A 14,916-nucleotide genomic window follows, 5' to 3' on the forward strand; every position below is an offset into this window, starting at 1 on the left:
TGTATACATATAGAAACTATCCACACTGCACAGTATACATATAGAAACTATCGACACTTCACTGTATAAATATAGAAACTATCCACACTGAACACAAATATAAACTATTCACACTGCACTGTATACAAATATAAACTATTTACATTACACTGTATACAAATACAAACTATCTGCACTGCACTGTATGCAAATACAAACTATCCACACTGCACTGTATACAAATACAAACTATCCACACTGCACTGTATACTAATACACCTTTTACACCAACCGAATAACCCAGGTTATTGCCGGGTCAATCCGGGTCGATGCTCTGTGTGAACGGCTTCCAGAAAAATTTCCCGGGTTGATTTACCCGGGAATCTTACTCGGGATGAGGGCAGGGTTGAACACGGGTTGTTCCCGTGTCATGCGGCAGTGTGAACGGGTGCTACCCGGATTATTTTACCCGGCTACATTCTGCTATTAGCTGTTTGGAGCTTCTGGGGTGCTGGCAGATGATGTCATTTGTCAGGGCCCTGCAGAGAGACGCAAACGCAGCCATTACTTGCCTGCCTAACCTCCTGCACACAGCCTGCACCACAGCCTGACCAACTCCCACAAAACGCAGGCTGATACACAGGCTGCCACAGTCAGAACTGCAGCCTGCACCACAGCCTGACCAGCAACTCCAAACGCAGGATGATACACAGCCATAACAGCAGCCTGACCCACAGCCTGTTGCTACAGCAGCATGTGTGCTGCATCGAACTGGACCGATGCCGATATCCGAGAGCTACTGCTCATCAGGGCGGAGGAAGAAATTAAACGCCAGATGACTGGCACAGTGAAAGATGCAGTAGTGTACCACAATATAGCCAAGATGCTGGAGTCCCGAGGGATAAAACGCACGCAGCAGCAAGTGGTCAATAAATTGAAGGCCTTGCGTAAGCAGTTTACTAAAGTGCACGATCATAACCGCAACAAAAGTGGTGCAGGCCGCAAGGAATGGGTGCATTACCAATTGTGCTACAGCGCTTTTGGAAATACAGTGCTTTCAAACACCATAGCACTGTCCTCCTCAATTGCGCCATCCTGCTCCAGCCAGCAGGAGGATAGTCAAGAGGTACCGGCTACACAGGTTACCCTGCCGTCCTCGCAATGCAGACCAACATCACAGCTCCTACTGACCGATGAGCCTGGAGAAGGAAGTGGGATGGATTCATCTGTGAATGCTGACAGGATGGATTCATCTGTGAATGCTGACAGTATCGCTTCCACCATAGATGAGGTAGTTGAGACAAGCTCAGAGACTGCGCCCCCTAAAAATACCCCTCCGCTACGCGCTAATAGTAAGTATTTAAAAAAATAAAAACAACCACATTACACACACACACTACATTCACTTAAATCCAAATGGTAACTGTTGTAGAGTGCTGCTAGCGTGCAGGTAGATAGAAGGCCACAAGCACATGTACACAAACACCAATGCTATCTTTATGTCGGCTCAGTGCATATTATATATTTTTTTTGTTTCTCCCCTTTGCAGTCTACAATGTGCCACCCAGAAAGAAGAAGCTCAACAGGTCGGAGCAAGCGGCTAGAGCGATGACTTCTGTGATCGTGGAGCATCTCCGCGAATTGGATGGCGATATTCAGAGGCAGGAGGATGCTAGATTGGATCGGTTTCTAGAGTCCGAAAGGCAAATGCAGCAGTCATTTCTGAGGCAATTAATGGATATGCAAGAGAGACAGATGTTGTTTTTTGAGCGCACATTTGCTCGTGGCTATCCAAACCAAACACAGCCATTACCACAGGCCCCAGTGTACCCAGAACACAGATTTGGGCAGTGCAATATGGGGCCCAATTATTACAACCCTAGCACTAACCCTAACACAACAGAAACAAACCAAGAGTCACCACAGTATACAGTGTATAGGCAATTGCCGTAAACATGGCCATTTTAAATATTTTATCGTTGTACCAACCGGTACATGTTCTATTTTAGTTTGTTTTTTTTCTATTGTGTAGCTAAAAGTATCATGTTTATTGTGTGATGGCACTTTTCAATTTTTTATTACTTTTATAGTATATTGTTTTGCCCACAAGGATCTATAAGGCACTTTTCTTTTATAGTGGGCATACGATGTTTGACATTTGTTTTATAATGTTTTTATACTTTTTCTACAATCTAAGAATGTGTTAAAACTGTTCTATTAAAAAACAGAATATATGCACATGGTTAAAGTAAAAAAAACAAAAAACTTTCAAACCAAATAAACCAAAAACATGTTTGAAATATGAAATTTTGCCTTTTTATTTTAAATCAATAAGAGAAGGTTTTTAGAAATGATGGCCCAGATGAGCTCGGCGCTGTCCTCATGCTCCCCCACGTAGCTTACTGCATCACTTGCAATGCCCCCCACCTCAGTGTCCTGCACATTCCACTCTGGAAGGAAGTGGTCCTTTTGAATTTCGCAAATGTTATGCAGTATGCAGCAGGCTGCTACTACATGGGGCATGATTTTTAGGTCCACATCATTCCTCTTCATGAGACAGCGCCAACGTCCTTTTAAACGTCCAAAAGCATTTTCCACAGCCATCCGGGCAGGGCTAAGGCTGTGAGTGTAGGTGACCTTTTCCGGGGACAACTGTACATGTTGTGTATAACCCTTCATTAGCCAATGCTTCAAAGGATATGCCGCATCGCCAATGATGTGGACCGGGATCTCCACGCCATCTACGGTCACCGATTTCTGTTAAAAAAAATATATGGTCATTATAATGAGAAGTGGCATAAGGTGTATTCACATGGTGGTCAAGTAGGTTTCAAAAAATTTCATGTATTTTATAGCACAATATATATGTTGGCAAATACTTTGGAATATCATGCATTCCGCACCATTTCACACTTCATATTTTGCTAAAGCACATAAGAATAGTGGACATAAAGAGAAAAAGGACCATATATTCTTACCTCTCTAGGGATAAGCCATCCACCCCGCTTTTCCTCTGCTATGCTGTACAAGTCAGAGTTGGCTAGTACTCTGGCGTCATGTGCCCGTCCAGGCCAGCCTATGAAAACATCTGTAAAACTAAAAAAAAAAAAAAAAAAAGAGTATTCTACCAACAAAAAACATAAAATAAATGTAGATATGAAAGAATAATTTGTACAAATTTACTTACCAATATCGGTGGTCCACAATGGCTTGAAGAATAATGGAATGCCACCCTTTACGATTATAATAATCCACAGGGTTTTCATGGGGGACGATGATGGGTATGTGGGTGCCGTCTATGGCACCAGCACACTGCGGATACCCACGCCTGAGGAAGCCTTGGATGGCTTCATCTAGGCGCTGTCCTTCTGGCAAGGAGATAAAGCGCTGGTACAGGGTATCCACTAATGCCCGCGTCACCTGTTAAATGATCTTGCAGACTGTGCCAATCCCAACACCAAATAGACAGGAGAGTGTGCGGTACTCTCCGGGGGTAGCATACCACCAGAGTGCAATGGCTAATCTCCTGATTGGGGTGATGGGCTTTCGGTAGTTGGTGGTCTGCATCATCAGTGCTGGTGCCAGTAATTCCAAAATATAATAAAAGGTGGCACGCGACATCTGAAAGTGTTCCAGCCACTGCTCCACTTGGAAAGCTTCTACAGTCTGCATGAAAGCTTCTCCATGGTGGCGGTCTCTGGCCCACATTCTTCTATTTCTCATCGTGGTCAATCTCATCATGGTGGTGATGTTGGCTGATATCAGTGCTCTCCTCCTGCGCAAATATTGGCGTCGAAATCTGGCCCTCTCAGCCAAGAATTGCGCTCTCCTCCTCGAACCCTGCACAAGGTGCCACATCATAAAAAGCTGCATCCAATTCTCTGTTGCTGAAACAGAAAGCTGAAAACAGTGAGGACATCGGGAATACCCACATGTGCTCCGTCTGCCATCATTGCTGCAATGCTGTAAGCAGTCCCCGCCCCTCTCTTTTGTTGCCTTTTGTGACCTCACCTTTGTCAGCCCTTAAAAAAGTCAATTTTTAATGACATCTATAGGGAAAAGCAGGGATTACCCGGGTTCAGTGTGAATGGGGCAAACCCGGGAAGAACCCGGGTCGAATTGCAGTGTAAACGGGGTCTGAAGCCGAGTTCGACCCGGGATAGACCAGTGTTCAAATTCCAGGGTCGGACCCGGGATTTTGGTGTAAAAGGGGTATTATATAAACTATTTACACTGAACAGCTTCTGTCAGTTTTGCAGGATATGTCTTATACCCCTTTCAGACATACCGAGAATCTGTCTGCCGAGACATACCGAGAATCTGCCGCGTATGTCTGAAGGGTACGTACCCGGGAACACGTTCCCGGGTAGCCAACCCTTCAATCAACCAGGGAATTTCCCGGGACATTACCCTGCTTATGTCTGAATGGTGCTACCCAGGAATTTACTCCCAGGCTGCACTAAGCAGCTTTTACATTGAGCTGGCAGTGCACAGAGCATCCTACAGGACGCTCAGCACTGCTGCTTTGAGTTAGCAGCACAGAGTGTCCTATAGGATGCTCAGTGCTGCTGCTCACCACCCCCCGCGTCGGTGGCTGTGTACAGAGAGCCCCAGCCAGACGCCGGGGACACCCGCTGGCGTGTCTCTGCCACAGCGTGCCGCCCGCACTCCCACTGGACTACCAGGGCAGATATAAATAATTTAATGATAATAAAATAAAATGGCTGCAGTGATTGGTTGGCTGCCTGCAGCATGATGATGACATTATCATCGGCAGCCAGAGAGGGGATAGGCTAGGAAGGGCAGAAGAGAGGCAGCTAATATTAAAAACTAAAAAACCCGACTTATGTCTGAAAGGGGTCTAACTGGGAATTTCCCGGGTAGAAGCTGCAGTGTGAAAGGGGGGTCTCCACCAAATACCCGGGAATTTGCACAGGAGAAATTCCCGGGTCTGAGGAAGAAATTTCCCGGGTCTTTTGTCTGAAAGGGATATTGGAGGCTGATTTTTGCTTGCAGGCTATGGAGGTGCGAGCAGAGATTAGCCTACCATAATTGTGTTTACAAGCTAATTGAATCATCCCCAAAAATTGCAAACATATGTCATTATCTCAAATTCACCAATACTTTTAAATCTGATACAAATCCATTTTAGGTGAAAACTTATCAATCAAGGGCTCTTCTTACCTGCTGCTATGACATATTTTTTTTTCTCCTCACCAGCTGCCTAAGGGCTATTTCACACCTGCTGGTTTTCACCGGCCGGCAAAAAAACAGGCAGAAGCCGGACCAGGGGCGTCTTAAGAGAGGAGGGGGCCCGTGTGCACTCACCGAGCGGAGCCCCCTCCTCTCTCGGCGGTGGCCATTTCCTTGTGTTCTGAGCAGCGCTGAGACCCAACGCGGGACCACAGACAGGTAAGTTTAAAAAAAAATGGGTGCAGGGTGTGAGGTGCGGGGCCCCCCTGGACCCGGGAGCCCGCGTGCTCCGAACACACTGCACCCATTATAGATGCGCCACTGCCTTTCACATGGAATGGCTTTGAGACATTTTTAATGTTTTTTTCCCCTTCATCTAGTGAGCATGCGCAGGAGAAGAAGCTGCAGTACAAGCCGGCCGGTGTGTGTGTAAGGAAACATTTTTTCCTATACTCCACTGACTTGCAGGGACGACACCGTAGCCGTCCTTCTCAGTGGATATTCCCGGCTGTAACACGGTGACCGTGCCATCTGAAAGGACCCACCCTCTTCCATGTATCACTAAATTTAACACCTTCATTTTTTTGCCGGACGGGAAAAACCGGCAGGTGTAAAATAGGCCTTACACTGGCAGCGAGGAGTTCCAGCAAGATGCGCTTCTGCAGATCCGGAGTGGCTTTGCAGGTCCCTATTGCTGAGTATAGGGTAACCCCACCTCAAGATGGCATTACATAGCGACTACAACAGCAGTTACATTGAGCCACTTCACAGTCCCCATAGCATGTTATGGTAACTGTGGGAAAAGTAGAAATCTGTGCTTTCTCTGCGGTAGCCTTCTCACTAAATAGGAGGAAGTTATCACTGCTTCATAAATAATATATCAGCTACAATTACTGCACCGCTACTGCTGAAGTTATTATTGATATTATATCTGTGAGTTATAATGACTCAAGTAGTGAATGTACATCTTACATATGCCCCTTGTCCAGCACCTGTCTTCTATTATTTTCACTGAAAAAAAATAGTCGATAGGGACTTATGTAGTAAATAAAAAAAAAGTAGTAAATGAAATCAATATGAAAACAATTTCTCCGCTGTCTCCTGACAAGGTTGTGCTGTAGGCATTCACCTAATTTAAATACAAAATCGCAGATTCATCAGTTATTTTTTTTATTGTCCTGATAATTATTTTATCGCCTCATGTTGCATCAATAAGAAATTATGTATAGCCTGCATATTCCAAAATACACGTGCACGTACAGCGGCACCTATCTTTTATACAGTAACTTTACTTCTGGGTTCAGCTAATGTGCGTGCGCAGTCTACTGATGTCACATGTGCTAGTGGACAGTACCAGGTCAGCAGCTACAGGACCCCTCTCATTGAAACTTTTGCGTAATGTAGATCATAGGTTACAATGGATAGCACCATCTAACGATGCCCTTAGCCACTGGGACCAAGCACCGGAATGCAAAGCTTGGCAAATTTCACATTTTAGCAGCTCCCATAGAAACCTATAGGGGCTACTGCTGTGATTAAAAACGGGGGACCTCAGCGCTTGTCTCTGCTATCTTCTGCCACCCCCAGTACATACTTTGTGGGAATGCTTAATATTTGTAGGGTCTGTTTTCGGGGGATAGCCCGCAAATTAATTTTCATAAATATACCTCTCAGTCCTGAGTGGAGCACACAGTGGAAGAAACTGTCTATATATTGTGGATGACTGAAATATCACAACGGCCTCATAACCAGATATTACATACTAGCAATAGCGAATTGAAATATAGGGGTCTATGAACTAATAATCTCGAAACTGCCGCGATTATTATGTATCCATATCAAAGGGGATATTTTAATTTTGAATGAAAATATCCCCATTAAGTACAAATGGGAACTCGCAAGGGGCAGAGGTTGTCCCTGCGAGTTATATCCCCTGATTTCTCAATGTGCCATTAGATAAAATTATGCAGAAGCTGCAGTTTCTACATCATTTTATGTACAAAAAAAAAAACAGCTTGACACATAGGCAGTAGTGTTCACCTTCTCCCATCCCTTCCTGCATATTAAACGTGACAGAAATATTTGACACATTCTGTTCAGTATTATGTGATGTGACTGTCACACCAGTCTGTGACTGACTACAACAGATCCCATGTAAATGGCTGTAACTCCACCCAGTGTAACCAGAGCTGCAGATACAGGTGGGAACACCACTCCTCAAAAACCTGTACAGACATTTCTCTGCAGAGAGGCTCCCGAGCACACTGGAGAATCATGGCTGCTCTGAGATACTTCCATCTAGCCGTCCACATTACCCTGTTTCTCTCAGGTAAGTTTGTACAGGTTACCGAAACCCCAAGGTGATCATGGCGGAGGGAGTGGCCAGACACTGAGTCCTCTGGAAATGCTGATGTGGGAAAAACTACCTGCTGGAGCTGGGACACTTATTAATCTGGTTGCTGCCCCTTTAGAATGAGCTCAGCTGATAGGACTGCACTGCACATGTTGGTTACACTCTTCTGAAGGAATGCTGGCTAATATGTATTGGCCACCACAAACATATATACAGTATGTCCCAACAGCTGGAGGGCAAGAAGGAGTTAAGTCAGGTATACAGCTGCTGTATCACAGGCCTTGAAGTAATCCAGAGTTACACAATAACAGCACACTGTGGATTGAGTTCTGACAAAGGCTGGGAAGTTGATTATTTAATTTGTGACTCAACTCAATGGAACTGATAATTAGGTATTGTACTGTAGATCTGATGCGATGACAAGTCGTTGTCATTGTTTCCAGTGTCACGCCACGTTATAAGACTCTCTATTCCTATGTTATACACAAAACTAGTTGCAAGTTTCTGACGTTAATAAACTTTTAAATATTTACCTTTTTTTTAGTTGTAAATGACTGTTGCTATCTGCTATATCATATAACACTATTAGCATATAGGGTTTAGTGGTCACACAAAGATAGCATATGAAAGCAGTACAATCAGAATACAGCAATGTGTAATGCAAAGCTACATTGATATTTGTGTTGCAGAACAGGTCATTCACTAATGTAAGCTCATTACCATTACAGAAACCAATTTGACAGTAGGCCTTGTTTACAGCTCTCACTTGGGGGCTGTTGCAGGGTAGGACGCAAGTCCATTGTGCGGGTGGATTTGGCATCCCTTCACAGCATGCATGCACACCCAAGAGCACTTCAAAGTCATATGCAACTCACAGTTACATCTCCACTATCAGCTGAAGGGGGCGCAACTGGGTGTTAATGGGGGTGTGCACGTGGGCAGTTTAGTAAGGCACCAGGCGTGCGCAGTGATTTGTCTATTCTCAAACGTATGTCTTGCTCCAAGGATTGGACTGGTGCCATTCGCACTAATAATGATGGCGGCCATGAAACCAAACATAGAAATGTACACAGTCATTACAGATGTGTCCACATACATCTTACTTCCTTGCATATTAAACAGCATTTCAAGTTGCGCTGTGCTGTGACGGGACTTGATAGCATCCAGCGTCTTTTTATTTTTATTATGCAACTTACAATGTGTCTTATTTGCAAACTAATGCAAATATATTCTGTGTGCAACTGCGGCTGTATCTGCATGCAAAATGCTACATTATAGCATACATGCCTACCCTCCCAGTTTTCGTGGGAGGCTCCTGTTTTTTCAGGTAACCCCCGCACCCCCGGAGGGGTAGGCATTTCTCCCGCATTTTACCCACTTCCTAGTATTAGGAGAATTAGGAGAATTTCCATGGCGATCGCGGGTGTCCGTGCAAGGGGCGGGGCTTAATTATGTTATTTGCGTAATTTGGCTCTGCCCCTATTTAAATTTAAGCCAATCCCAGGCATTTTACCACAAGGGGGTGGGGCTTAATGGCGCAAAATTGTCAGGCCCCCGTTGCCACCCACCTGCCTCTCCTCCCAGGGCTTCTCCCGGAAAAGAGACAGCAAAGGTAGGCAACTATGCGTTATAGTATCACAGCCACTGACCATGTAAAGTAGTATTTCGGATGCAACATGTCGACATTTGCGAAATGTTGGCATGGTTAAAATGTCGCCATATGACATGCCTACATTGTCAAAATATCGACACTACAAATGTTAGTGATAGCTGTAAAATTTTTGGCAGTGCCGACATGTTCCAAGTTGACATAGTGCATGTTGATATAAAGAACATGTCGACGTGTTCTGTCACCATGGAGCACCTGCTGACGTGCTGTAGTCTAATTTGACTGTTGACATTGTGAATGATGATAAATCATACTGAACCCCGAATAAAACCGGTGTGCATACAACTCAATCATAAGGGTAAATAACTAATATTGCGTGCAGTATGGAATCAGCCCCCTGATGTGCCCCATAAACACCTTTGTAGCACACATTAAGGATCACCCCATATTTTCTTTTTTTGAAGATGTCTGGCACATTGGGTTGAGGTGTAATCGCCACAACAACCTCCTACCTCTTTAGAGCCACCCTCTTCACTGAAGGAAATGTTTTATTTTTCTTAAACAAAAGTTATATAAGCCTCCTCATACAGGCTGTTTTTATTTTGTAACTTTTTGGTGTACTTAGAGTGCACCTAGAAATTAGCTTTCTCTGCCAAAGCAGAGCATGAAGGCTAATAGTCCCATTGAAAGTATAGACCCAAATACTGTGTGGTCTGGACTGGTGCAAAGGAAAGCTTTTTGCCTAAATTAAAAAAATCTCCCACAATTGACTAAAACATGTTGTTGGTTCAGCTGCATTGGCGATATTGGCCTAGAGTGCTAAGGGTTATCGCATAATGCTTCACCTGGGCCAGTCACTTCAGTCACCCCATTTTTGTAGAAAATAATAATAAAAAAAATTTAAAAAGGTTTTAAAAATGAAAACTTAAAAAAAAAAAACTTGAATTCATTAAAAAAATGCTTAAATCAAGCTCACCATAGCTTAACATCATATAGAGCAATGTGTCATTTTTTTTTAATAGTCCTTTTTTTCACCTCATGGTTATGTTTTATACAGTAGCTTTTCAATGTATGGCTTTAAATACAGCCGCATGCTTATATGAATCTTCAGCCTTTACAAATTCTCTGCAACCTGTTTCCAGGCCGAAGCCTGATGGTAACTAATAGAGGACAGGTTCCACACTAGTTAGAGTTATGTCTAATAATAACACTCTACCCACAGTTATCGGGGATCCATCCCTGGTGCCAGCATTAAAGAGTGACTGACTGGAGAGTGGGTGCTCTGTGCAGTCACTGTCAGGTACAGGAACAGCTAACACTGGAGATAACAGGCTGGAGGCATAGGTGGCCATGGCTGCGTCTTTGCTGCAGATGCATCTTTAAGCTGATTCTGAGCATACTGAGGCGCCCACTTGCTGCGGCACTAATCCATCTCCGTGCACCATCGAAGCCTGCACCAGCCCCATGACAGGTGCATTTTCTCCATCTGAACTTGCCATCCTGTGTGAGCGCTACCGTGTCATTAGACAGGGCCGAAACTAGAAGCTTTGTCACATGGTGCAGGGCGGTAATTTAGCACACACACCCCCACACGCCCCAGTGTCTCTGATGCGCATCATGGGCCCTGATTCATCAATGTTCGGGAATCTGTGCAGGTGCATGACCCGTTCTGCGCATGTCTGCGAGTCCGCTCGTAAACTGGCAGCAGACTCTCAGTGATTGACAGTCTGCTGCTGTTTGGGGGGCGGGGAGGGTGTGGCAACAGCCTCCGTTACTCGAAACGGAGGCGTGTTGCCGTCGTTGGGGGGTAGAGAAGAGGCCAGGATCTCCGTCAGCAGATGGAGATTTCCTGGCCTCTTCCTCTAAACTGCGGCGGCCAGCTGCGTGACCCCCATGGGTCACCTTAGCATGCCGATGTTATGCAGTTTATCAGATGCTGCATTGGACAATGCAGCTTGGATAAGTAATGCCTCCTGCTGCATAACCATATCTACAAGGATCACAATTGCAAAGCTGCCTGTGTGCATAAATCATATATCTATAGCCTGCGTGCAGCTTTGCAATTGCGATCCTTGCTGGATCAGGCCCCATGTCTCTGTTCTCATCATGCTGGGGGCTTGGCCAGAGCTCCATGAGCTGTGGGGCAGCCCCCGTCACAATGCAGATGATGGGCACATGCACGACTGTGGCCTGCAGGTGGTACAGTGGTGCAATGTCCAAAAAGTCGGACTGTCCCGCTGAAATGGGGACAGTTAGAAGGTATGTAATACACTTGTATTAGCAGGCAGGGGCCAGGGAGGCTCTTCACTGGCTACCATGGTGGTCTTCTTGCCGGGGACTTCAAAGTTCCGACTACACCTTGGCAAAGCAGGAACTCCAGAAAGGGGCGTAGCTTTGCGGGAGGGGGCTTAACCGTGGCCTGCGAAGCCATGCACCCTTATGTGTGCCAATCTTGTGACGCCAGTGCTATTATGAGTCAGTCTGACTCATTATAGTACCCGGCTAGCCACTGACTGCGGGCCCCTTCACCCCCTCAAATCTGTCACCCGGTGCACATGCACCTATAGCCCCCCCTAGTTGATGCCCTGCATTAGACGCAGTCACTGTAAGCGGCACGTCTGTGTCTGGCTAGCCACCCCCGTTACCTCCCAGGAATGCCCACTGCATTCCACAGCTTTTGCGTCCAAATTCGTTTTTCGGCCTCCTTGCGTTAACCATCGTGATGCATGCGCAGTGCAAATCGGACTCATGCGCAGTACTTCCAGCATCGGGCAACTGCGTAAGTATCGGCATTGCGTGCAATTAGCGCGCTCCTCCGAATCAGACCCAAGGTGAGGCTTCTGCTTGCAGCCGAAATGAGGGCCTGATTCAGACCCGCTCGCGAGCACTGAGCGCTCGCAAGCGAGTCGATGTTGGCCCAGTGCGCATGCGCACGACAGAGCCGGCTCCATGGGCAAACCATCGCTCCGGGTCTCGTACCAAAGGGGGTGTGCTGTCGATGTTGAGTGGCAGCACGCCCCCTTTGGTGGGCGTGCCGGGGGCGTGGCTGCCCAGACGGAGACGTTCCCATGGGAACGCCTACCGTCTGGGGCCGGCCCCACTGACATCACAAGTGATGTCAGTGGAGAGCTTCCGGCTCTGTTTGAGCCGAAAGCACTCCAGGGCTTGCGGTAATGAGACTCTACCACAAGGGTCTCGTCGCAAGCCCGATGGTCGCAATGGTCTTGACCATCGCGACCATCTTCCTGGCCGCTCGCTATAGCTGTGGGTGGTCACCCACAGCTATACGAGCGGCCAGGAGGCCGCTCTAAAAATTAGGAAGGACGGCCCTGATTCAGAGCGAGTGCTCTGTCAGAGCATCCGGCTCTGAATCAGGGCCTCAGTTCACTACAGGGGGAGCAAGAGGAGCTCTATCTATAGTGATAATCCACCAGCTCAGAGAACTGTGATGGCACTTACAGGTGATGGGGTCTGCTTTTACAACAACCACTAGGACTGGGGGTGGGGGGTCTTCTTTTTACATTACCCAAAATGATTTGGTGAATAAATCTTTTCCTAGTAACTAAAAGCCAGTAAAATGACAGGAGCTGATTGGTTGGTACTTTATCTCTCTTCATATCTCTCTCCAAGCTTTGATAAATATCCCACAAAGCCTGGAAAGTAACAGTTAGGAGCTGATTGGTTGGTACTTTAGCTCTCTCCAAGGCTTGATACCTCTAGATTGGGAGTACGGCTTTGTTTTTACCCAAGTTTGTTTGTTTAAAACAAAGTGTTGGTTTTAGGAATGATATGCACAGAAGTGGTTGGGGCTGAAATGATAAACAAGGAGAACATTTGCCTGGGGGTAAGGGGTGACTGTGTTTGCATGTTTCCTGAAATATGTTTTTCTACTTCTTCTTCTAGTCTCATCGATGGAGATCTATACCCCAGAGCAGGTCCAGGCTCTGAATGGAACAGACACCCGGCTCAAGTGCTCTTTCAGTTCTTCAGCTTCATTGAGCAATGATCTCTCAGTGTCCTGGACATTCCATCCTCTGTCAGGAGGCAATGGAAAAACTGTAAGTAAAGAACAAATATATAAACTGCATATTATTTAAGATGGCTGACCTTTTGGTGACACTTTGTTCACTTAGAGGGGTATTCAATATGAAACGTTAACTTCACTGTCGAAGTTAGCGTTTCATATCGGAGTTTTTACCTGCGTTAAAGTATCGGGCGCGCTCCCGCTTTTCCCCGTATTCAATATAAAATTATCGAAAACGGGAACCTCCGAAGTTGGATTTGCGTAAAGTTACGATTTTTTCCATAAAAAATTTGTAAGACCCCCCTAAAGTTGTAAAAACATGGGGGATCACTATGGGTACCCCCGTTTTAGCCTTTAAATGAAAGTCGGGGATTTAAATAGCCGCAGCAGGTGTTTTTTTCCCGACATTGAAGAAGTGTTGCAGAAGAGCACTTAGGTTATTTTTTTAGTTTTTTTAAGTGGTCCCATCAAATTTGGGGTACATGAAAATGGGTACTAGCATATTTTTAAGTCCCTAAAGTAAGTTTTTAAAAGATCTGCATTTGTGCACCTGCTGCTATAATTCAATTCTTCAAAACACCTGCCGCATACTTGCAGAATAGCCCTGAACCTATTTCCCTATTGTTAAACAATTATTTCCCTTTTTTTTTTTACCCCAATTTTTACATAAATTTTTTGAGGTGTCCCTATTTTTTTTTTTAAACCCAAATTTATTTTTTTAAGGGTGTCCCGATTTTTTGTAGGACATTTTTTTTTTAACATTTCCTTTTAAGGGGACATTCCCAAAACTACAGGCTATTTTTTATAAGCCTACACCCCCAAGCCCCTATTATGCATTTTTTTTTCACTTGCTATAGTGCTTAGAAAAATTATCCCTGTTTTTCAAAAAATTACCCTTGAGCCCATTTAAGGAAAAATACGGGAATTTTCGGGAAATATGCCTGGGACCCCACTAAAGATGTCCTGACATGGGGGATCACTATGGGTAACCCCGTTTTTGCCTGCTTAAGAAAGTCGGGTTTTTAAATAGCTTTGCAAGGTGTTTTTCCCTGCCGCAGCTATTAGAAACCCCGACTTCCTTCAGGAGTTAAAAATGGGGGTACCCATAGTGATCCCCCATGTCTAGACATCTAGGGGGGTCCCTAGAATATTTCCCGAAAATTCCCGTTTTAGTTAACCTGTAAAAAAAATTTGTAAAAAATTACAAAAAAAATGACATAAGGTCCCCCCCCAAAAGCCAAACCAGCCCCAGGCTTGCCAGCCAGTGGTGGTTTCTAAAAATACGGGGAACAAAATGTGTAGGGTTCCACCGTATTTTAGAAACCAACACCAGGCTGCAGGGACTAGTGCTGGTTTTAAATATAGGGGGCAAAAATGACGTGGGGTACCCCCTATATTTAAGACCAGCACCAGACCCAACCGACCGGGGTGCAATGCCACAGCCGGGAGACCCAATCACCGGGGCTACAGGTCCAAAGCATTACACCCCAAGTCGGTCAGCGCAAGCCGGTGATCTCAGGGGAGTTGGGGATCTCCCAAAAAAGGGTCCCCCCTCTCCCGAGCACCACAGGCTTACGCTGAAGCCTGGGGCTCATCCCCATACCCCTGGAGCGGTGGGTCTGGGGGTAATAGGGGGGCCAAATAATGTAACACTATTGTACTTCACAGTGGAACTACAAGTGCCAGCATGCCTGCCATTTTGCACTTATGGAACTACAAGTGCCAGCAGACATGCGGCACCTGTAATTTCACTGTAAA

General features: G+C 45.6%; 1 protein-coding gene across 3 annotated transcripts in view; it reads left to right on the top strand.

Annotated features, from left to right (window-relative positions):
* LOC148477905 (myelin protein zero-like protein 2) overlaps positions 1 to 14,916 on the top strand; it is a 76,345-nt gene that overhangs the window by 29,718 nt on the left and 31,711 nt on the right. For 2 of the 3 annotated variants that reach the window (XM_088455996.1, XM_088455997.1), the window contains one exon: positions 13,038 to 13,192. In XM_088455996.1, coding sequence (XP_088312122.1) covers positions 13,046 to 13,192 — 147 coding nt within the window. In that variant the 5' untranslated portion in view covers positions 13,038 to 13,045. Of the gene's footprint in view, positions 1 to 7,410; positions 7,502 to 13,037; positions 13,193 to 14,916 lie in introns of those variants that run through there. The other variant, XM_088455995.1, reaches the window with a different exon arrangement.

This window comes from Taudactylus pleione, unplaced genomic scaffold (assembly GCF_031769625.1).
Source record: "Taudactylus pleione unplaced genomic scaffold, aTauple2 ptg000683l, whole genome shotgun sequence".
Lineage (NCBI taxonomy): Eukaryota > Metazoa > Chordata > Amphibia > Anura > Myobatrachidae > Taudactylus > Taudactylus pleione.